The 21692-nt window shown below is 62.8% G+C and overlaps 3 protein-coding genes across 18 annotated transcripts; 1 reads left to right on the top strand and 2 right to left on the bottom strand.

Annotated features, from left to right (window-relative positions):
* The first annotated feature begins 1150 nt into the window (after window positions 1-1150).
* On the top strand, window positions 1151-5988 carry EIF5A (eukaryotic translation initiation factor 5A). Of its 5 annotated transcripts, none has more exons than XM_072821430.1 (6): window positions 1151-1225; window positions 3451-3636; window positions 4613-4717; window positions 4898-5029; window positions 5116-5189; window positions 5329-5988. In XM_072821430.1, the coding sequence occupies exons 2-5, from the start codon at window positions 3472-3474 to the stop codon at window positions 5176-5178; spliced, it is 465 nt and encodes a 154-aa protein (XP_072677531.1). In that variant the 5' UTR covers window positions 1151-1225; window positions 3451-3471; the 3' UTR covers window positions 5179-5189; window positions 5329-5988. The 5 variants fall into 5 exon arrangements, with proteins under 5 accessions (XP_072677531.1, XP_072677527.1, XP_072677528.1 ...); XM_072821426.1 differs by lacking the exon at window positions 1151-1225 and adding an exon at window positions 1468-1631; XM_072821427.1 differs by lacking the exon at window positions 1151-1225 and adding an exon at window positions 1858-2011.
* A 202-nt stretch (window positions 5989-6190) lies between these two features.
* Window positions 6191-8925, bottom strand: GPS2 (G protein pathway suppressor 2). Of its 2 annotated transcripts, none has more exons than XM_072821401.1 (11): window positions 8791-8925; window positions 8432-8594; window positions 8013-8122; window positions 7821-7933; window positions 7611-7690; window positions 7436-7518; window positions 7090-7243; window positions 6894-6983; window positions 6733-6812; window positions 6550-6645; window positions 6191-6366 (listed from the first exon to the last, which is right to left on the bottom strand). In XM_072821401.1, exons 2-11 carry the CDS (start codon window positions 8523-8525, stop codon window positions 6283-6285), a joined length of 984 nt encoding a protein of 327 aa, XP_072677502.1. In that variant the 5' UTR covers window positions 8526-8594; window positions 8791-8925; the 3' UTR covers window positions 6191-6282. The 2 variants fall into 2 exon arrangements, with proteins under 2 accessions (XP_072677502.1, XP_072677503.1); XM_072821402.1 differs by having other exon boundaries at window positions 6894-6962.
* A 124-nt stretch (window positions 8926-9049) lies between these two features.
* NEURL4 (neuralized E3 ubiquitin protein ligase 4) lies at window positions 9050-20586 on the bottom strand. Of its 11 annotated transcripts, none has more exons than XM_072821350.1 (29): window positions 19981-20586; window positions 18672-19116; window positions 18392-18457; window positions 17943-18241; window positions 17684-17795; window positions 17514-17602; window positions 16963-17035; window positions 16491-16830; window positions 16139-16320; window positions 15851-15948; window positions 15579-15741; window positions 15240-15438; window positions 15076-15152; window positions 14872-14950; window positions 14323-14492; window positions 14098-14229; window positions 13626-13771; window positions 13298-13522; window positions 13105-13203; window positions 12855-13016; window positions 12486-12650; window positions 11865-12023; window positions 11262-11441; window positions 11074-11161; window positions 10874-10981; window positions 10647-10712; window positions 10308-10511; window positions 10047-10212; window positions 9050-9636 (listed from the first exon to the last, which is right to left on the bottom strand). In XM_072821350.1, exons 1-29 carry the CDS (start codon window positions 20242-20244, stop codon window positions 9432-9434), a joined length of 4761 nt encoding a protein of 1586 aa, XP_072677451.1. In that variant the 5' UTR covers window positions 20245-20586; the 3' UTR covers window positions 9050-9431. The 11 variants fall into 11 exon arrangements, with proteins under 11 accessions (XP_072677451.1, XP_072677450.1, XP_072677455.1 ...); XM_072821349.1 differs by having other exon boundaries at window positions 14317-14492; window positions 19981-20585; XM_072821354.1 differs by having other exon boundaries at window positions 14317-14492; window positions 16554-16830; window positions 19981-20583.
* Between the last annotated feature and the right edge of the window lie 1106 nt (window positions 20587-21692).

Raw genomic sequence — 21692 nt, 5'->3', positions numbered from 1 at the left:
CACAGCATGTACCAGTACTTCACTCCTTTTTTGTGATCTGATGATATTCCATTACATATATATGCACCGCACTTTATCTGTTCATGTTGATGGATATTTGGGTTGTTTCCACCTTGTGGCTACTGTAAGTAGCGCTGCTGTAAATACTCCCCTGCAAGGATTTGAGTACCTGTTTTTCACGATGGGGGGGTAGGAGTGGCATATACACCTAGGGGTGCAACTGTTGAGTTATAGGGACAATGCATCTGCAAGAAGAGCAGGTTTGGGACTTTATGAACAATGCGCCCAGACAGTTGGGGGTTTTCCGTTTTTTTAAGGAAAAAGTAGAAGCTCCAGACAGAGGGGCGGAGGGACCTTGGAATGACAGAACATGCCACACAACTTTTATTACTCCAGGCTCGTGCCTGCAGTTCACGCCCAGCTCGTCCCGGGATTCTTCAGATCCGGGCTGTCTGGTCTCCACTGCGGTGCTCCGCCCCGGGCTTACGGGCACCAGCCGGGCAGCAAACCTGGGAGCCGGAGGGAGGCCACCACCAAGTGTCCGGGAAGCAGCAGCCTCCCCCTCGACGAGGAGGGCCGAGGACATTCGTGGCGGTCCCCGGCCGAGACTCCGAGAGCGCGCCCCTCGTCTCCAGAGTGCCTTAAAAAGGACGCTCACGGATGCCTGTTTTGGGGGGCCGGGCGCGGACCGGAGGGGGAAGGAGGAGAAGGAGGGAGCGCGAGCGTCCCCGGAGCCGCGGGCAGGGAGCGGGCCGACCCAGGGCTCCCACAAGATGGTGGCCGCCACGCGGCCGCTCTAGCTCGCCGCCGAACTCTATGGCCGGCCGGGCGGCCCGCGCAGCGCGCTGAAGCTAAGAGGGGCGGTCACCCGACCATACTGGCGCGCTAGAAGTGCGAACGGAAAGAGCCCCGTCGCGCATGTGTGGAGACGCAGCGGGGGGATGGGCTTGGGGACCAGGGGCCCACCCCACAGTGCAAGTTTTCTCAAACGTGTGAGTCGTTCAAGTCCAGTTAAAGCCGAGGTGGGGCGTTCCTCAGACGCATGCGTCCTAGCCGGGACCAGCCATACAGTGGCGTGGTCTTTTCAACGCCCGGCGTACAGGCGACGTCTGAGGTGGAAGGGGCGGGCAGGATCCCCAGCACGCATGCGCTTTGAGGCCGAGGCGTTTCCTCCAGAGGGTGTGGAGCGCAGGGCTCTTCATTGCGCAGGCGCGAGTACTGTCCGGTAGGGCTAGTGGTCTATCACGGGAAGAGAAAAAGAGGTTGAAGGGCTTAAAAAACCGGGTGCGCCTGCGCACTGCCTACCGGTGGGAAGAACTCCGGGTTTGTGAGGGGCGGGGTCACGTATACGCGTCATTGGATGGGTAGGTGGGAGGGAGGGTGGAGCTCGGGGAGGATCTGTGCGCTTGCGCAGTGCGGGGGTGGAGGGCGGAGGGGATAGATAGCACGCTTGCGCGGCTGTCATAGGGCTGCTTGGTTGGTCAGTGGGGAGTCGGCGCCTGCGTACTAAGACCCGTGTGCAGCAGCGGCGGCGGCGGTAGAGGCGGCGGCGGCGGCGGCGGCAGCGGGCTCGGAGGCAGCGGTTGGGCTCGCGGCGAGCGGACGGGGTCGAGTCAGTGCGTTCGCGCGAGGTGAGAGCGGGCAGGGCGCGCGTGCGCGGAACCCCGGCGTGGGCCTGGGAGTGGAGATGGAACTGCGCGAGGGTCGGGGAGGGGGCAGAGGGGAGCGGCGGCCGCCGCCGCCGCCGCGGCGGGTTCGGTCCCCGAGCCGCGCGAGGTGCGGAGAGGTGCGGAGAGGCGCGGGTGCGCGCCCCGGTTGGCGCGCGGGGTGACGGTTGGGGCCGGCCGGGTGACGTTGGAGCGACGCAGGGCGGGGGACGGCGCGCCGCAAGGCCGCCACGCGGGAGAGGCCGCCGGGCGGCCACGCCGGGGCGAGGGCCGGGGGCCAGATTGGCCCGCCGGGGCAAAGGAACCTGGGCCGTTGAAAACCGGGTGCCGCGCGGCCACGTGAGGTGGGGGAGGGGGCTATTCGGTGAGAGGGCATGTTGGGGGGGGTGGCGGCCGGCCGCGGGGGGGGGGAGGGGAGGCGGCGTGGCTCGGACCAGGCGCGGCCTTTGAGGAGGGGGTGGCGGCGGCACCGGAAGTGTCCCCTACCGGAGGCTGCCCTCGGGGTCGGAGGCCGCATGGCTGAACGTGGACGGGGGCCGCATGGCAGCGCGGGGACCCCTCCCCCCCAGATCCCGGCCACCGGAAGCCCCGGGAGGCCACATGGTGGGCGGGAGCGGGCAACCCCCGTCGCGGGGAGAGGTGGTCCTCGCGGGCGCCCAAAGGGGCTTGGAATTTCGGGGAGGGGAAGAAGCCTGGTCACCGCGGAGAGCCCGCTGCGGGCATATGTGAGGGCTCCCCCGCCCCATGGGCCCCCGGAGCTCTCTTCCCGACTCTGATGTGAAGTGAGGCGGCCCGTCAGGTATAAGTTGCTCTCTCCCGTGCCCGGTGCTGGAGAAATGGGGGACCGAGGGCAATTGGACGGCAGCCCAACTCTGCGGGTCGTACCGACAGCGCCTCCAGGCCCGGGCACCGCAGCTCCCCGCCGTGCGGGGTCGGGAGCCCTCGCTCCGCCAGCCCAGCAGATCTCGGGCTCTCCGCGAGCACCGGCCTTTTGCTTTCATTTTATTGTCATTCACCACTCCCCGCTCCTCCACTTCACACTGAGGGTACAGGCCCGGCCTGAAAAGCCGACAGGACCGGTGCATCCTGGGAAAAGTGGGAGGGCCCTCGAGGAGAGGCTGGGCTCCTGGGTTCCCTTTGGGAAACGAGATGGAGGTGCTTGGCCGGGGGAGAAGTTAGAAAACAACTTGACTTTCTCTCCCTTAGCCGCGTCTGCAAATACGTGCTGGAGAGGCGGGAATCCCCCAAAGAGGCCTTGTGGTTTCCTGTCCCAGTGACTGGCTCATGTGTGGATGGGGTGGGGGGTGTAACAGAGACGGGTGGGGCCCCGTCCTTTGGTCTCCACCCTCCTCTCCCCCCTCCACGGTAGCTCCGCCCTTTTGCTGGCTCATGGCTGCTCACCTAATTATAGCCCTGCTTGTGTGTGGGGAAGAGGGGTGGTTGGTTTCAGTGGCAAGGAGCACCTGAGTCTCCCAGGAATCAGGTCTCTGCCCATCTTTGAGGTTGCAGGTCCTACTCCCCGGAGCCTTCCTTCCTCAAGCACCCCCCTTTAGCTTTCATGTGTGCTGGGGGTTCAGCTTCTGTCCCCCACCAGCTCCCGCCACACACCAGATCCTGAGTGTTTGTGGTCCTGATCAGTACCTAACCTGGGTGCTTGGTTTTAGGTCGGTGATGGAAGAAAGGGCTGGGGGGAAGGGAGTGTTTCAGAGAGGAGTGGGGTATATTGAGAACTCTGTTGACCTCCATCCATCCTGACTCACTGGTGTTCTCTTTCTGACTACAGTTGGAATCGAAGTCTCTTAAAATGGCAGATGATTTGGACTTCGAGACAGGAGATGCAGGGGCCTCAGCCACCTTCCCAATGCAGTGCTCAGCATTACGTAAGAACGGCTTCGTGGTGCTTAAAGGCCGGCCATGTAAGATCGTGGAGATGTCTACCTCCAAGACTGGCAAGCACGGCCATGCCAAGGTTAGAACTTGACCTCTCCCGTCTTGCCTTCCCTGTACCGCCTGGGCCCCTGGGTCTCCTGGCAGCGAGGTGTCCCCAGCCCCCTCCCTTCCTTTAGGCTTGGTCACCCCACCCCACCCGGTGTGAGCCCTTAACTTCTCTGGTGCTCTGTTCAGCTGCTCCGTCCTTTCTCCTGGCTCTCACTTTCTCTCTCTTCTCCCTTGAGTCTTAGCTGCTGGGGTTTCTCCAGGCCGCATCCCGAAGGCAGCCTTCCCTGGAGGGCGCTAGCAGACCTCTGAGCTTCCGAATCACCTTGCTGCCCCACAGTCCGTGCCAGCTTTCCCCTTGGATCTGTGCGGCGTCAGGCTGCGTCTCTACCTGCCCCTCCCCTTGGCTCCCTGAGCCGCTCCCTCGCTTTCTTGGACTCTTAACATTCTTGCTAGTGCTTTCCAGGTCAGTTAAGGTTTTTCTCACTTCAAACTTGACCTGGTTCATCCTTGTTGAATATCTTACGGTTCTGTTCCCTAGTTGGTTTGTCTTGTTGGCTCATCTAGGTATTTGTCTGCGTTCTTTCCTATTGCATAGTCCTCCCTGAAGTCCTCCTCTTCTCAGCTCTTTTCCTCTCATTCCTTTTTGTTTGCCCAAGTTCTGCACCCTTCCTGTGGGTGTCCAGACACTCTGAAACCTCTTACTGGCCGCCTCCCGCTCCCCAGACTCACTGGTCAGTGTTCCCATGGCTCGGGGTAACTGGCCACTGCAAGCCTGCACCACTGTTGCCCTTGTCGGTCACCCTAGCCTCAGTGGGACTCTTCTGCCCTTGCTAGATGCCAGAGGCTTCCATGATTCTTCCTTGAGTCGATTGGTTCAGCTCCACCTCCTCTGGTTCTGCCCAAACCACCTAGTTTGACTTCCCTCACTGCTTATGGGCACCTTGAAGCTTTTGTCTTTCATCCTAGAGTTTGGTTGGGTGTCTCTTTCATGTGATGTATATGTATAGGTCCACCTGGTTGGTATTGACATCTTTACTGGCAAGAAATATGAAGATATCTGCCCGTCAACTCATAATATGGATGTCCCCAACATCAAGAGGAATGACTTCCAGGTACAGAGGCGGGTTAGCCTTTTAGTGGGGGTGGTGGTGGGGGAGGGGGCACAGGCTGACCAGAAGAGCTTGTGCTGAAAGAAGTAGAGAGATGGCGAGGAGTTTGGTGTGGTCAGTTGGCCGCTCTTTTGTCCCCTACACCCCTGGGCCCACCCTCAGCTCCCTTCTCTCTGCCCCCAGCTGATCGGCATCCAGGATGGGTATCTATCACTGCTCCAGGACAGCGGGGAGGTGCGAGAGGACCTTCGTCTGCCTGAGGGAGATCTCGGCAAGGAGATCGAGCAGAAGTATGACTGTGGAGAAGAGATCTTGGTACATACCCTCTTGCCCCCAGTGCACAGCCCTACTCCATGTCCCTGCCTCTGGCTCACTTCTGACTCTGCCCTTTGTGCCCTCAGATCACGGTGCTGTCCGCCATGACAGAGGAGGCAGCTGTTGCAATCAAGGCCATGGCAAAATAACTGGCTCCCAGGTGACTGACTGACACGCCCCCATCCCCATCAGAACCCTGTTTTAGCCCCTGACAGTTCCTGGCTGGCTTCTGGCTGCGGCCTGGGCCTCACCCTGTCCTGATGGCATCTTCTGGTCTCACTGATCTCTCTCCTCCCCAGGGTGGCGGTGGTGGCAGCAGCGATCCTCAGCCTGCAGAGGCCCCCTCCCCCAGCCTGGCCCAGCTCTGGCCCAGCTCTGGCCCGGCGCTTGGCTGGACTCCTCCTACACAATTTATTTGACGTTTTATTTTGGTTTCTCCCACACCCCCTCAATCTGTCGGGGAGCCCCTGCCCTTCATCCTGCTCTCTCGGCCAGGAGTGAGTGGTCCATGGCCTTGGTGAAGCTGCCCTCCTCTTCTCCCCTCGCACTACAGCCCTGGTCGGGGAGAAGGGGTGGGTGCTGCTTGTGGTTTAGTGGTTTTTTTTTTTTTTTGGTTTTTTTTTTTTTTTTTTTTTTTTTTTTTTTTTAATTCAGTCTGGAATCAGAAAGCTGTGGATTCTGGCGATTGGTCCTTGTGCCCTCCCCCTCATCCCTGCTCTGGTCCTTGTCCCCATGGCCCTGTACCCCAGCACCACCCCACAGACTGGGGACCAGCCCCCTCCCCTGCCTAAGTCTCTCCTTTATCTGGGGAGGGAAGAGGAGGAGAGGGGAGGGGACCTGCCCCCTCCTCAGGCATCTGGGAGGGCCCTGCCCCCATGGGCTTTACCCTTTCCTGTGGGCTCTCTCCCCGACACATTTGTTAAAATCAAACCTGAATAAAACTACAAGTTTAATATGAAGGCCCCAACTCAGTTGCTTCTTTGAATTAAATGGGTATTTGCTGACTAGAAAGTCAACTTAGAAATTACACATAAACAACTATGCCAAAGAGTTCCCTCTTACCCACCCACCCAGCTTCACCTGTTAGTTGCCTGTCACTCCTCACCCTCCACACAGCCCTGGCCCAGCCCGGGAGGGAGGTGATGCACACAGCAGCAGAGGGGCAGAGGCAGGTAAATTTTATTAGACTGGGACACCAAGTTCCCTCACCCACGTCAGGGGCTGTGGCTGAGGCTGAAGATAAAATCTGATGATCACTTGTGGTAGAATCGTGGATTCTGGCTGTGCTGGATGAAGGGGAGACGAGGGCCAGGCTGGCTGGTGGCTGCGAAGCCCGACTGGTGGCAGAAGTGGGGGGACTTCGTTGGTGTGTACCCTGCCCCTCAATCTACACCCGAACTCCCAGCCATCCCCACCCCAGGAGGAAATGGGAGAGGAGGGGTGGGCGCCGCCTCTCCTACACAATCTGGTTTTCCCCCTGGAAGGGTAGGGCCCCAGCCGGGTCCGACCCCTGGCCTTACCTTTCCTGCTGGCTGCATCTGCACCGGGAGCTGAGGAGAGGCGAGGAGCCCAGGGGCTGGATGCAGAGCCTGTGGGTGCATGGGGCGCAGGGAGGACTACGGAGAAGAGAGTCAGGGTCCGAGGCGGCCTGGGGCACCCCTGGGCCCAGCACTGCCCCTGCCCTGCCCAGGCTCTGTACTCACAGAGTCTGAGAAGCTGGTCTGCTGGTTAGCGTGCTCCATCTGCTTCTGTAAGGACAGGGCACCGCCAGGCTGGAGGAAGCCTACAAAGGGAAGGATGGGTGTGTGGAACGCGGAGGCGGGGAGGACGCTCAGCCCTGGGGCCCTGGCGGGGGCATCCTCACCTGTCTGGGTGGGCTGAAAGTGGCCGTGCACCGTGTAGGGCTGTGGCTGCGGCTGCGACAGGTACTGCACTGCTGGGAACGCCGAAGGTGCTGAGGGAGGCAGGAGGCACAGCCTGTCGAGCCTCCTTCGGGCCTGCCTGGGACCAGCGGCCTCTGGGTCTTGGAGGAAGCGCCCCCCTCCCTCCCCACGGCTCACCTCTGAGCTGCTGACTGGGGCTATAGGCCGGCTGCGTGGGTCCGTAGTGAGGCGGGGGCTGCGCGGTCCCATAGGCACTGCCGGGGCTGCCTTGGAACTGGCCATGCTCCGGGGTCCCGGGGAAGGCAGCTGCAGAGCCCACATAGTGTCGCGTCTGAGGAAGGAAGAGGAGCGCTGGCTGCTGCTGGAAACTCCTCCAAAGCAGAACCCCAAGCGCCTTGTATGTGCCCAATTTTCCACCATTTGGTCAAGTGCTGGACAACATTGGTGACTTGAATACTTGTTTAATGCGGGTGCCCGTGTCTGCATGGAAATGGCGGGCTACACACCCAATGCTACTCCTTACTGTAAGCACTTGGGGTCCGAACATCTGTTTGGCCCTGTCAGCCGCCATGAGGGTGCCTGGGCGGTTGTGTCCTCCAGGGCTCCCTAGACAGGGAGACGGGCTTCATGAGGCTGCAGTGGGGTGGCTGCAACCCCCGGGAGGGTGCATTCTAACAAGCGGGTTCTTCATTCCTCACCCTGCATGCTGAGGAGGTGAGTCCCAGTGTGGACGGTCAGGCTCTGCTGGTACGCAGCTGAAGTCAAAGTGGTCAGGTCACTGCAGTGAAAGGCAGGCAGGTCAAAACCAAGAATGAAGACAAGTGCCCCCTCTTTTGCCATCAGACACCCATCTGGTGTTACCCATCCCAGTTACTGTCTCAATTTTATTTTTAGCTCTCCAATCCCACCTCTGCTCCTTTCGCCTCCGTTTCTCTTCTTCATGTAAAACTTTCTTGAGCTGCAGGAAGAGCTGGTGCTTCTCTTCCTGAAGGGCCAACAGCTTCTCCTGCAACTTCAGGATCTGAGAAGGCAGGGGAGAGGAGCTGACGGCAGGAGAGCCAAAGGAGGAAAAAGCTGGGACAGAGCAGGGGGCTGCTTACTTGTTCCTTGGTCTCCTCTAGTGACATTCTCTCCTCCATCTCCTTTTTCTTCCTCCTCTCTTGCTCTTCCTTCATCTTCTGTTCCATCATCTTGTCTACCTCTTCTTCCTCTGGAGAAAGAACCAGGTGCAATGGGAAGAACGCAGGGTGGTTAAAACACTAGGACGTTAGAGATGGAGAAGCGGGGAAACCTGCCGGTGCCAGTGCTCCCTCTGCTCCTCTCCTCCCAGGGGACTGGGAGGGAGGGTATGTCAGGTGCTCTCCAAGGTCCTTCCCGGCCCGAGTCTTCTGGAGCCCGGACCCGGCCTGCAGCTCCCTCCACCAGTGGCGGGCCGTCCCACCCTCCTCCCGCGCGGCCGCGGCGCGGCGCTGTGCCCATGGTGCGGGGCTTGGGGGTCCTCCCCCTCGGCCGGGCTCACCCTGCCGCTTGCGCTCCCGCTCCATCATGATGTGCCGGTGCAACGCCCGGGCCATGGCGTTGGAAAGCTTGGGGCGCTCCAGGAGCGCGGGCATGGTGCCACGGGGGACGCTCGGGCCGTGGGCGCCCGGCTCTGTCACGGACTGCCAGACCTTGGGCCGGGCCTGCCGAGAAGCGGGCGCTTAGGAGGGTCGCGCCCGCGGGCCGAGGCGGAAGCCCGCCTGCCGCCGCCGCCCCGGTCACGTGCCCGGCGCCCACCCTCCGCCGCCCGGCCGGTCCCGGGTGCTCCGGGTGCCCCTGTGCTCCGCGTGCGCCGGCGGGCTGGGGTCTCCGGCCTCGGCGCCGCCCGCCCCTCCCTACCCGCCTTCGCTGCGCTTTCTCCGCGGCTCCTGTGCGCCTCGGCCGCGCGTCACATCCGGCTGCCGGGCCGAGTCCTTCCGGAGCCGGGGCGGCCGGCGGCCTCGCGGGACGGGCGCAGGGAAGGGCGGAAGCGGCTGCGACGGGTGCCGCGGGGGGCCAAACTCCGTCGGCGCGCCGGGCGCCCCCAGCTGGGCAGCCCTGGGGCTCGTCGGGGGGCGGTGCGAGAGGGGGATGAATGAGAAAGAGGCCGAGGCGCGCGCTCTGGGACAGCGTTTATTGGCTCCTTGGAAACCCGCGTCCGTAACAACTGTACAGAGGCCCACCTTCCCCGCGCCCGCCCCCACTCCGCCCGGCGGCCCGGGGAGGCTCCTCGGGATTCACAGTAACAGGAACGAAAACGGAAATAAATTAAGTGATCCGGGGGAGGGAGTCCAGGGAGTCGTGTTCCCCGAGTCAGTGCATGAGGGGAGACTGCCGGCCCCGAGTGGGAGGCGTGGGCCCTGCACGCGGAGATGCGTTCCTGCTCCAGAGATGCGTCGGGCTCTGGGGGCTCCGGGGGCTCGGGGAGCACCCGCCGCGGCAGGGGATGCTAAGCCAGGGCCGGGGGGGCCCCACTGTGCTTGTCGTCCAGAGGCCAGCCCTCACTCCACCCGCACCAGCAGGGCATAGAGGAGTGTGGCCCCCTTCTCCTTGGTTATCCACTCGAGTTCTGCGGGGCTGAAGTGAGGGTCGGGAGGTTCTCGGAGGGTGGCCGAAGGGGGTCCGGGGGTGTAGGAGCCCGGGCGCACGCACACCTGGAACGCCACCTGGGCCTGGTGCGTTCGCTGGGACTTGGGATCCCGGAATCTGCAGGGCAAGAAGAAGGCCAGCCGTGAGGCCTCCAGGCTCCTCCCTCGGCTGCCTGCGGGGGGGGGGGGGGGGGGGGGGAGGGGGGGGGTCACTCCCACCTCCCAGAGAGAGGTGGCTTGGCTCTGGCCGCACCCCTGCTTGCTGGGGTCTCTCCAGGGCGCTCCCTGGCTTCCCTCTGCAGGCCTCTGCCCAAACCTAACCTTCGTCGCCATGTCTACCCTGACTACTGTGTGCCTGTACCTGTGCAAAGCACACCTGGGACCCACTGCGTCCCACTCTACTTTTATTTCCACAGTACTAGTCACCTTCAACAGTAAATGTGCTAGAGTGAGACAAGACCCAAGTGTCACAGCGGGGACACCAATGGGAAGCCATGGAGACCCCAGTCCCAGCCCCCATGTACTCACTGCACTTTGGACGCTAGGGTCTCGGCCCCAGCATACTGGAGGGAGGGGGACAGCAAGACGGAAGGGGGCTGCTCCTCCCGGGGTGGGGCGCAGTTCTCGCCAGGCTCCTCAAACCCCACCCCAGGCTTGCCTTTCAAGGGCCGGCAGCTCAGGATGGAGGCGGTGCCTGCGGGGAGAGCCAGTCAGGATGGAGGCGGTGCCTGCAGGGAGAGCCTCCTGGCCCAGGCCTGGCTTGCCCCTTCTCTGCCCCTGCCCCCGGACCTGCTCCCAGCTCTCCTCGGTCTAGCACCCTCCGGATGGCTGCCACGTTGCTCCCGTGATATGCCATGTGCCACTTCTTAGTCATCGTTCCAGCTTCCAGGCGGGGATTCACCCTAGGGTGTAGACCGGGCAGACTGGACAAAGATCCTCCCCTCGACCAGTAAAGGTTCTGTGGCTTCTTCCACGCACCCTCTTGGGAGCCTCCTTCGTCAAGGAAGAAAGAGCACGAAAGCAGACGCATGACCCTGCCCTGCGTGTACCTGAGATTGAACCTGCACCAGCCGAAGGGCAGCGCGTATTCCCGGGGGGGCTCCCCACGGCGCCTGTGGGCCTCGTCACCTCGAAGCTTCCGGCAAGACTCACAGTAGCACAGGCTCCGCTTGGGTGGAGGCATGAAATAGTCCTCTGTGAAAAAGTGAGGAGCAGTGTGGGCGCTACAGCTCCCGCCCTGGGCCTCCAGCACACAGACCCCTTCCTGCTGGTTCCCGGGGCTCTGAGCACAGCCCAGCAATGGTCCAAGGGGTGAGGCAGGCTCTGGATGACCGGGCACTCACCCAGACACTCACCAGGAAGCAACAGCAGTTCTTGGAAGCGGGAGCAGAGGGCGTGGTACTCGCAGCTCTTGAGAGGGCTGGCAGCTGGCAGGGGGCCCCAGCACACACTTTCCTTGATACCTGACAGGACAGAGGGGGGCACGGGTCACGGGAGTTGGGGCGACGGGGTGGGACAGGGCTGGGGAGAGGCCCGGCCCTGTGGGCTGGCTCACCATCCACCATGTCCGCTTTCTCCATGTCCCCTTGGGTTCCAGCACTCTTCCCACTGGCTGCCCCTGGTTCAGGACTCACGATTGTCACCTGCCGGAGAGAGTGTGATGAGTGTGACTGAGCCCCCAGGGCCTGCTAACTGGCTCCCAGATCACAGACTGCCCCACCCCAGGCCCTTGTTGCCGCTCACCTGCTCACACTGCCCATAGAGGTCCACAAGCGCATGGCAGGGCTGGGGGACATCTGATACCGCCACCCCCTGGTCCATCCCATTGACGTGGAGATGCAGGCCCCCAGAGCTGTCTAGCCGCAGCCCCAGGATGGTGCCTTCAGGACACGTGTCCAGATTTGGCCCAAACTTCTCACAAATCTAGGAAGAGAGACCTACTGTCTTCCCAAAGATCAGACTCCCACCGGCAGCAGCCAAGGCTGCCCACTGCCCACTGTAGTCCATATAGCCCTTCACCTACTTGGGACTGCCAATGCCAGGGCTTTGACACCATGCTCGCCCTCTGCCCAGGCTCCACCCCATCTCTCAAATACCTACAGTCTGCTTCCCTTTGTCCTCCCCTACAACATTCTCAATGGCAAGGATGCAGAAAGACACAGGACGCCCCAGAGTTCCGATGATGATGCTCCCGCTCTTGCTCCCCCAACCCCATAGTCTTTCCCTACAGTGCACCTTTATACCTGTGGCCTCACCACCACGGCTGGAGGCCCCACTTCAACCTGTGGGCCAGCCCTGCCCAACGCTGAGTCCTGGCCCTCTCCCCTCCCCCTGCTCCCTACCCACCTTGAGACCATTGTGGAAGATGCCCCGGCCCCGCAGCAGCCAGGCTGCCCGTTTGAGGGCGCAGGCAGAAGCAGGGAAGTTGAGCCTCTCAGGCGGGCAGGTGATGACTCCCAGGACCAGGGAAGATGTCCACTGCCGGTTCAGGAAGTCTATCCGCACCTGGAAGGGAAAGGCGGCCACTCCGGGATCATGGCCCTCTGGGAAGAGGCTCCCCACCCCAGCCAGGGATGGAGGCTGGCACCTCCCGGAGGGGAGCCCTGCAATGTCCCCCCTGCTGAGGCAGGGAGGGACTGCAAACAGCGGGTTCATTTATTTCCTTCCTGTAGCAGGAAGGCCTGCTCCACTGGAAAGCCCTCTCTGCACCCACACGTAGTACCAAGTGTCTTTCTTGGGACCCCGCCAGCCCATCCCCACTGCTTCCCTCACCAGCTACCAGGTGGGCCTTCCACACAGTCCACGCACAAACCCCACCACAGGGTATGAACGAATCACAGCCCATGAAGCTCATCCAAGGGGGCTGCCTCTACCTTGCCCTCAAATGGAAAGGTTTTCTCCAGGAGGGTTGGCCCTGGGTCACCCCACACAGGAAGAGCTGCAGCAGGTTAAGGAGCAAATGCCCACCTGGACTAGGAGCTGGGGCACCAGGGGCTGGTTGATGACAACGATGCCCTGGTTGTAGCTGGCTACGCGTGTGGCCGTACGGTTCCCGTTGGACAAAAGGATATTCTTCCCATGGTTCTCCAGGAACTCCAGTGACGTCGACATCATGGCCACTTGACTCTGACCCTGGCATGGAGCAGAGATGGGCTGCTGGGGTTGTCCATGCGAGGCCCAGCTGCCTCGCCCCACCCTCCGCCTGGCGTTGACACAGAGCTTGCGTCTACGCCTCTGCGACCTGGGGCAGGATCAGAGAACCCCGGAACACCCCGGTGTCCGACGGCCCACTGAGTGGCCATCCACATGCCCTGTGTGCCCCACACAGCCTCTCACTCTCAAGCTGTGCTCCTCCCCATCGTCATCTTCCTCGGCCTCGCTGCCCGTGTCCGAGCTGGGAGATGGAGGCTGGGTGCCCTCGGGCTCCTCCAGCCTTGTGGAGCTGACCACAGACACACTCCGTACCGGCCCGTAGAGATCCAGCACGGCCCACACATTCTGGGGGCAGGAGGTAGATGCAGGAGTTAGACACCCGCAGGGGGCCTCCAGCCTGCACCCCCAAACCCAAGAAACGTCTCAGACCCACCTTGGCAATGCCGGTAGCTGCGGGCCCCATGTCCTCTCCATCCACCAGGATGTGCATCGTGTCATCTGCGCCCCGACGAATGCCCACGCGGCTCCCCACCTAGGATCGAGGTGACACAAGCACAGATGCTCAGCCCCCCACCCCCTCACCCATGTGCCCACCTCCACCCCGTCCCTGGAGCCAACAGTGTCACCCCCAGCCTCTCCAGGCTCCGGCCGTAGTTCATCCTCTGGAGCTGCCCGTCACGCCTCACTTCACAGCTGGACACCATCCAGGTGGTCTTTGTCCGGAGCTCCGGGAGGGAGGGAGGCAGCCCTGGGCCCCCACCTGCGCCAGGCCCCATCTCCCCGGGCGCTAGTGTGGTCAGCCCCAGCCGGAGGGAGCCCGCCCACTTCTCATCCAGTTCCTCTACTTTCACCTGAGGGGGTAAAAGAGAGGGAGAGAGAGCACAGCAGCCGGCACTAGCAGGAGCAGGAGGACAGGAAGCAGCCTGGCCCTGCCACAAGGGCCCCCCCGCGCACCTCAAATACTTCCTCCGTCTTGAGTTCCTTGGTGCTGAAGACCAGGCCATGCGCATAGCCCACCGCACGTACCGCCCTTGTGCCATCCTCCTCCAGGGCCACATTCTTGCCGCAAGTACTGTGGAATCGGTGAGCCACGCCAGCCGCTGCGGAGAAAGGAAGGGGCAGGACTGGGGTCAAGGCTTTCAGGTGAACTGTGAAGCTGCCATTCAGGCCCCGACTGCCATTGCCGTGCGACCTCCGACCCTGGTCACCACAGCCAGCCCCAATCCCCAAGCACATGAGCAGCTTCCAGCACCCTGGCCCAACTCCAGCCTCTTCCTGATGGCTTCCTACCCCAGCTTATTCCCTCCCCTGGGTCTGTAGCTGAGGGGGCTGCCCTGTCCTTGAGCAGCTCCCCGTCCGCTGTCGCCGCATCCCTCCAGCCCCCGGCTTGCAAGCATAGCCCACCCGCCCTCCCCACGCGCTGAACCTGGGGAGTGCAAAGGGAAGGATTTCTCGGTGGCAGTGTTGCTGGTTGCCAAGCTGTTGTCCATGGGGCCGGTGGCATTGGTGATGGACACTTGGACACACTGGCCGTAAAGATCCACTACTGCGTACACCTCTGGATGGAGAAGGAGGGGATCAGAAGCCCGAGAGCCCGGGCTGAGCTGGCATGAGGGTGGCGGGCCAAAAGGCACAGAGCAGTCACCTTTACCCGGAGGCAAGCCTGAGCAGGCGGCGCCTTGGTCCTGGCCGTTGATGAAGTAGTGCAGGTCACCCTTGGCTGTTCGCATCATGCCGATGCGTGCACCCGTGCCCAGGGCGTCCAGGTCACACCCGTAGTTGTTGCGCATCGTGTTCCCGTCTTGCATGATGGCCGTGCCACTGGAGAGAGGACAGAAGGACCGCTGAGCCTCCCGCCTCTTCCCCACACAGGCCTCTGAGCAGTCTCTGATCGTCAGAACCTTCCAGTGCCTTGCATCAGGATCTTCATCTGGGGTCTGAGACCCAATCCTGTCTCCCATACCTCTGGGGACCACCCACAGAGAAAAGCGGGAGCTGCCATAAGAGGAGAAAAGGAAGCTGGGCCACCGTGGGGTGCGTGGTGACATGGGAGCACTTCCCAGAATGGAAAGAAAAGAGCGACCCGATCCCTTGGACCTGTCGTTGTCCAGGGCCACCGAAGGCCCCAAAGCTGGCTTCCCTCATCCTCACTAGCTCCACCTGACCCTGCCAGGCTGGCTGTCCCCACAGGCAGCCTAACCTCAGCATCCATGTGTCGTAGTCAATGTCTGTCATGGTGTTGGGGAATTCGAGGTCTTCCGGCCGAATGGCAGTCACTCCTAGGAGGTAGCAGCAGGGGGTCAGAACCAAGGCTCCAGCAACGGGCAGCCAGCACCATCCCCAGCACACAGAGTCTGTCACACACGTGCATGCACGCATGCAGAAATGCACAGGTGCCCCTTACCAGCCTCAATGGAGCCTGACCAGCGGTCCACCATCTTCTGAATAACGATTTCAAACAGCTCTCCGTCCCGCAGGGCCCTGCCAGAGACAGCGGCAATCAGGCCCCAGTTGGGTGGCCAAGGCTGGGCGGCGGGAGGCTGGGGCCGTGACAGCGCCAACACTGACCGGTTGGAGATGACGATGGCGTCATTGAACTCGCTGCGGCAGTTGTGCCGGAGTGCGGTGCGGCCCCCGTTGGTGATGACTGCATTACTGCCGTGCAGCTGATGGAAGCGCAGGTCAGAGCCCCCGGCCCCTGATGATGGGGAGCTGGGAGACACCTGGTTGTTCCCTTCAGAGAGGGGCTCAGGGGCCGGGGGCACCTCTGTGAGAGTGGTCATCACCCGTTAGGCTTCCAGTGGTCTCCGAGGCCCCCCAGCCACCCCCCAGCTCCTACCAGGCCTGGGCGGTAGCCACCCCAGGCCACCCCAGCACCCCCCAGCTCCTACCCATCCCAGCCCTCACCCACGTCATCCACAATGGTAGCTTGGGCTGCCTGGCCATAGAGGTCCACAACAGCGTAGACGCCAGGGGGCACATTCCAGGCCGCAGGGCCCTGGGTCATCCCGTTGACGAAGAAGTGCAGGGTCCCGTCCTCCCGCCGCACCACGCCCACAGTGTCCCCTGCCTTGGAAGAAGGGGGGCTGGAGTGAGGAGTCAGGCAGAGTTCCCGCCTGGGCTAGTCCTATAGCAGCCCCGATGGGCCTGCCCCCCATCACCAGGCCTGGGCGGCACACCTGCTCCCCCACCTTGAGGCGGTCCAGATTGTGCCCATACTCGTCCAAAATGGTCGTTCCGTTGTGCATCACCCCATTCCCGGTCATCATCCAGGTCCCTAGGAGAACGAGGAAACACAGAGCACATAAGTGAGCCCCGGGCCCCCTGCCCTTCACAGCCCCCACGGCACTCCTCGCCCCCGTGGCAGGCCGCCGCAGCAAAACAAGAACAAGCCAGCTCCGTGGGGGCTGTGGGGGCAGCTTCCCCCTTAGGACCTGATCCTGGCCCCGCCCTCCTTGGGAGCTCACCAGAGCGCAAGTTGGTCATGGTGGAGGGCAACTGGAGGTAGGCAGGGTTGTGGGTGGTGACACCAATCTCAATGGAGCCAGCCCACTTGTCCACCATCTTGTCGATGCGCACCTGAAACACCTCTCCGTCCCGCAGGGCTCTGCTACTCAGCACCACGCCATGGTTGAAGTCATCTGTGGCACTGAGGGCACAGCGAATGCGTAACTGAGCACACCAAAGCTTAGCCCGCCAGTGCCCACCTCACACCTGTGGTGCTGAGCCACGTGGCTGAACTTCACTCTCCAGGAGGCACCCCCCCATACTATCAAGAACTCCCCAGGTCAGAAGCCACACACCCCCCCCCACGCCTGCCTCCTGCTTCTCCACCCCTCCTCCGATCCTGTTAGAGTCCCTGCAGCAGGCTTCTCCCCACACCATGGGCCATACTGGGGCCTCAGGGCAGTGCGTCCCTCGTGGGTGATAGCTGCCTTCTGCCCGCAGTTAGGGTGGAAGAGCAGGCGCTCGGGCTCTGCCTGGGTGGCAGGAGTGGCGCGACGCAGGGCGCCCTCGGGGGACAGTGCCCGCAGGATGGCATTGTTTCGACGCAGCCGGTCGCTGTGGTTGTTATTGTGGACGATGGTCACCTTCACAGCCATCCCGTACAAGTCCACCACGCCGTACACCACTGGGGGTGTCAGTGGGGTAGCCACGCCTGCCGGGGAGAAGGCAGAGAGGGAAGGAATATGGGGAGACCAGCATCAGGGAGACACAGGACGGTGAGGTACAGACCCCTGCCCAACACCGAAAGCCCTAGCCCAATGGCCTGCCTCAGGTATCTCCTTACCCTGATCAATGCCATTGATAAAGAAGTGCAGGGCTGAGTTGGACTTCCTTGTGAGACCAATGTGGTCGCCCTCCTAGTCAGAGCAGAAAAACAAAGATCTGGAATCCGCCTCCAATCAGGCTCTGGCCCAGGCCGCAGGGGAACAGCCCCAAAGGCACCTGAGTCTTGAGCCCCTGAACCCTCCCTCACAGCAAGTCTGGCACAGGGTGAAGCCACCTCATACACAGCACCTTAGCCACCTCTCCAAGCAATTCATGAGCTCATCTCAGGCGTGGAGAAGAAAAGAAAAAAAGAAACCCATACCAAACATAGTGAGCAAGCTTCTTGACTGTAGTCATGACCCCACACGACCCCTCAGAAAAAAAGAAAACCTCTGGCTCTGAAATCTGAGTGCCTAACTACCAGGCAACCGTGCCTTCTCAGAAGGAACCTCTCGGAGAAAGATCAGAAGCCTTGTTCCAGGTCACAGCGGAGACTGGGGTGCCCGGGCAGGGGTGCTGGGTAACAAGGCTGCCCCAGAGCGCGGCCCAGACTGCACGCCCACCCCTTACCTGCAGCTCATCCAGGCTGAATTCACAGTACTCCCGGCGGGTGCCCTTGCCATTGGTCAGGATCCCACAGCCGCTCATCATGATGGTGCCTGTGGGAAGGCAGACGCCCGGCATCAGGCCAGGCCTTCCTTCACCATGGGAAGGTGTCCCCGCCCCGCCAGGGCTGGTACCTGACTGTAAATTGGTCATGGTGGCAGGGTACTCCAGGTTGTTGGGGTTGTGGGTGGTGACACCAATCTCAATGGAGCCCGACCACTTGTCTACGAGCTTGTCAATGCGGATCTTGGGGGGAGCGACAGCAGGAGGGAGAGGAGGGCATGTCAATGTGGAGAGAGGACCCTCGGCCCCACCCTTCCAATGTCAGGGATCGAGCCCCATTTTTGGTTCCCAGAGGGTGAGGTACCAGCCAGGGCCCAGGACCTCACACACCTCAAACATCTCATTGTCCCGGAGAGGGCGGTTGGTCATGACAACCCCGTTGTTGAATTCGTCCAGGGGCCGGCGGCGCTCAGCTGTCTTATTGTTGTTGCTGAGTTTGATGAGAGTCCCACACTTCTCGTGAAAGAGCAGGGCGTCGTTGGAGGTGAGGATGGGCGAGGTGGCAGCCCCGCCAGACCCCAGTCCTTCCCCTGCCGGTGGGGAGCTCAGGTTCACATTTAGGAGCCCCCCGTTGTAGGCAGAAAGGATGGCGTTGCCCACCACCTCAGAGAGCTCCATGCTGGCAAAGTCTAGGCGGCAGGACAGGGGAGGGAAGCCGGAATGAGGCTCTACACGTTCAGGCCCTCCACTCTCCCCCTAATCCTCTCCTGAGGGCCCCCTCCCCTCACCTTCCGCCTCACTTCCCATTCCCCTTCCCAAAGCCTCCAGGGTGCCCTCACCATTATGCGACTCAAGGCTGTTAGGAAACGTCTCCGGCCGGGGCTGCGCTGGGGACACCATGAAGGCTGGGGACCAGGCGGGGTGGGAGGGGAATGAGGGTCCAGCCCCTGCTGCGGGGCCCACAACCAGGACACCCCTCCTGTAGCCCCTGCTTCCCCTTCAGCAGACTGGGGTCTGAGTGGCCCTACCCGAACCCAGACTCCATGGTCACTAGTCACCCATGCCTTCTGCCACTCCCCCTGCCCCGCCTCTTCCCCTCGGCCCTGGCTGGGTTCTCACCTTCATCCCCAGAGGTCGCCTGTTCAGTCAAGGTGGAATCTTCAGGGGGTGCAGAGGGCTCGAGGGGAGGTGTGGGGATGGGAGCAGGGGGGCTGAAACCTGGCTCGGGGGGCAGCACGGTGATCTGGGTGCACTTGCCGTAAAGGTCCACCACGGCCCAGACCCGGGCGGGGAGGCCCGTGGCGGCAACACCACAGTCCCGCCCATTCACCCAGAGCCGCAGCTCCCCAGCAACTGTGCGCTCCACGCCCACACGGTCCCCTTCACCAAGCTGGTCCAGGTCCTGACCATACTCCTCCAGCACAGAGCGTCCATCCCTCAACACCGAGCAGCCTGACACTACCCATGAGCCCCCCTTCAGCCCTGTGGCGCTGCTTGGGAAGTCCAGAACACTGGGGTCTAGGGCCGTCACCCCAATCTCAATGGAGCCACTCCAGGAGTTGACCTGTGATAAGGGTGGTGGACAGAGGCTCAGGATGGGCTACCGTGGGTCCCCAACCACTAGGAAACCACATTTCACAAACCACGTGTCCCCCTCTCTCCACACCCCTAACAGCTAACTGGCTTTTCTCTATTGAGACCCAAGACACGACTCTAGAGAGGTGGTCCTGTGAGCAATCATCTGGACTGTCTCAGGGACTGCTGGGCCCGCTGTACCCCAGCAACTCTGCCCCCACTCTGGGATCTGTCCCCAACACCACCATGCCCTGGCTGCAGCCCCCCTGGCTTCCAGCATCCAAGTTCCCGGCTCTCCATGCCCATCCTCCTAGCTCCTGTCTACCACCCTCCTCCCCCCTCCCAATTCCCCCCACCCCCGACCTCATTTTCTCCAGGGCTCCTGCTCCACTCAGATTCCCTCTCTTCCCAAGTTCCATCTGTGTGCACCTGGCCTCTTCTCCGAGGGGCACACAAGCAGGCACACCTCCCCTCGGCCCCCCTGAGGGTCTCTCCTCACCCACCTCTTCGCCCCAGCTGATCCTCCAACGGCCGGTCCTTCCCCGGCTTCTCTCCTGCGCTCCTACCACATCCCCGACATCCCTCCATCTTTTCACCTCCCCAGAAACCATCCCGGGAGATCTGGACCCTAACCACCCCTGGGGTGGCAGCGTCCCGTGTCCGTTCCCTGCTCCGGGGTCTCGAGCAATCTAAAGCTCTCGCCGTCCCTCTCCCCTTCCCCGCCCGCCGCCTGGTGCCGCGACGGTGTGTCGGTTCGCTCTCGGCAGCCGGCGGCGGAGGCCAGCCCGGCCGTCCCGCCCCGCGTCTCCCGCTCGCCCCCTCCCGCCTCCCTCCCGCGGGCCCCGCTCCGCACCTTGCGGTCGATGCGGACGGTGAAGACGCGTCCATCGCGCAAGGGCTCCCGGCTCAACACCAGCCCGTGGTTAAACTCCTGGCCCGGCTGCTGCCGCCGCGCGGTACGCCCGCAGGCCGACAGGCTCACCAGGCGCCCGGTGCGGGGGTGCAACTCCCCGCCGGACCCCGGCCCTGCGCCGCTCCCGCCGGGGCCCCCACCCCCGCCAGGCCCCGGCCCGGGGCCACCCCCGGAGCCCCCGCTCCCACCCGACCCCGCCGCCATCGCCGCTGACACCGGGGCCGCGCGACAGCCGCGCTTGGCGGCACCGTGGCAACCGCGACGCACAGACACCCAGAGGGAACGGGATTCCGCGCTGGGGCCGGGTATGCTTTACGGCACTGCCGGGCGAGGAAGCATCCCGGGCTAGGGAACTAGTAACCCACCACGGTGGGAACGGAGGACGACGGGGTCGGGCAGGCTTGCTTTACGGCACGGCGGGGTGACGGCGAGGCTCTCAAAGGCGTGTGGGCTAGGACAGGGAGCTTTTGCGACAGAAGAGGAAACGACAGCCGCAGGCCCCTTTACGACGCAGGGGGTCCGCCCCACCTTCAGCTTGGCAACAGCGGCGCCGACGACCCCGCCCTCGCCGAGGTACGCGGCCCCTCTAGGAAGCCGCTTTACGGCGGGCGGAGGGGGTGTGTTCCCCTCGCGCCACAGCCTTCGCAGTGGGTGAGCAGCGGCCTTAGGACCTGGGGAAGGGAGCCGGGCGCTTTATAAATGAACACCTCGGCGCCGCGCGGCTACGTCTTTGCGACACTGTCGCAACCTCGTCGCTTTGTATCACACCTCTCGTGAGGGGCACAGCAGGCCAACTTTGGGGAGGGGGCCGGCGGAGGCTAAAGGGGTTGGCAGTACTTCCAGATAAGCCCACCGTGAACTCCCATCCAGCCAGACCCTTAAATCTTAAAGCCACGGATAAACAGTCCAGTGAAACCTTGGCAGGTGGTTTCCAGCAACGGCGCTGAGGAATTGACCCCCGCCCCCCCAAAAAGACCCCCGAGCTAGGAACAAGCCCCCAGCCCAACTCTGCGAGCTCGCGCTGAGGCTGAAAGGCTGTGACGTCACAATCAAGGCTTTTCGCCCGTAACCGGGACCCCCGATTGTGATTGGATAATTCGGATGAAGGCGGTGATGGGGAAGAAGGGCGGGAACAAATCCCAGAGACAAAGAAGGCCTTTGGGTGGGACAGAGAGAGGCAACCAGAGGGCAACCCCCCAGCCCGAGGGCCCTACTTAGAGTCTGGAACCCCGGATCGCGGCCCCGGAGAGCGGAGCGGAAGTGGACCCGGGCCTCTGCCAGAGCGTCCCCCGCCCGGCGCGGTGGGGGCGGGGCCTCGGGGCGGGGTTATGTGGGGGCGGGGCAGCTGAGAGGGGCCCCCGGGAGGGGCCATGGAGAAGCCGGAGGCTGTGGGGGCCGCTGGCGGCCTCGGTGGGGAGTCTCCGGGAGGGGCGAGCAGGGGAGCGCTAGGAGGCGTCGGAGGAGTCGAGGCAGATGCCGGGCCGCCCTCCGGTGCTGCCTTGTTTCACGGTTCTGAGCCCCCCCTGCACTCTGGAGGGATCGTAACTCGCAGTCCTAGAGTTAGCCGGCCCTCGGCGAGGGTAGCAGTCCCCGGTTCCGGGCCCAGCCAGCACCCTGGGGAGGTTGCGGGCCTGAGCGCCGGGTCCTGCCCA

This window comes from Canis lupus, chromosome 3 (assembly GCF_048164855.1).
Source record: "Canis lupus baileyi chromosome 3, mCanLup2.hap1, whole genome shotgun sequence".
Lineage (NCBI taxonomy): Eukaryota > Metazoa > Chordata > Mammalia > Carnivora > Canidae > Canis > Canis lupus.
The sequence above is the reverse complement of the archived record's forward strand: the minus strand, read 5'-3'. Positions and strand labels throughout refer to the sequence as shown.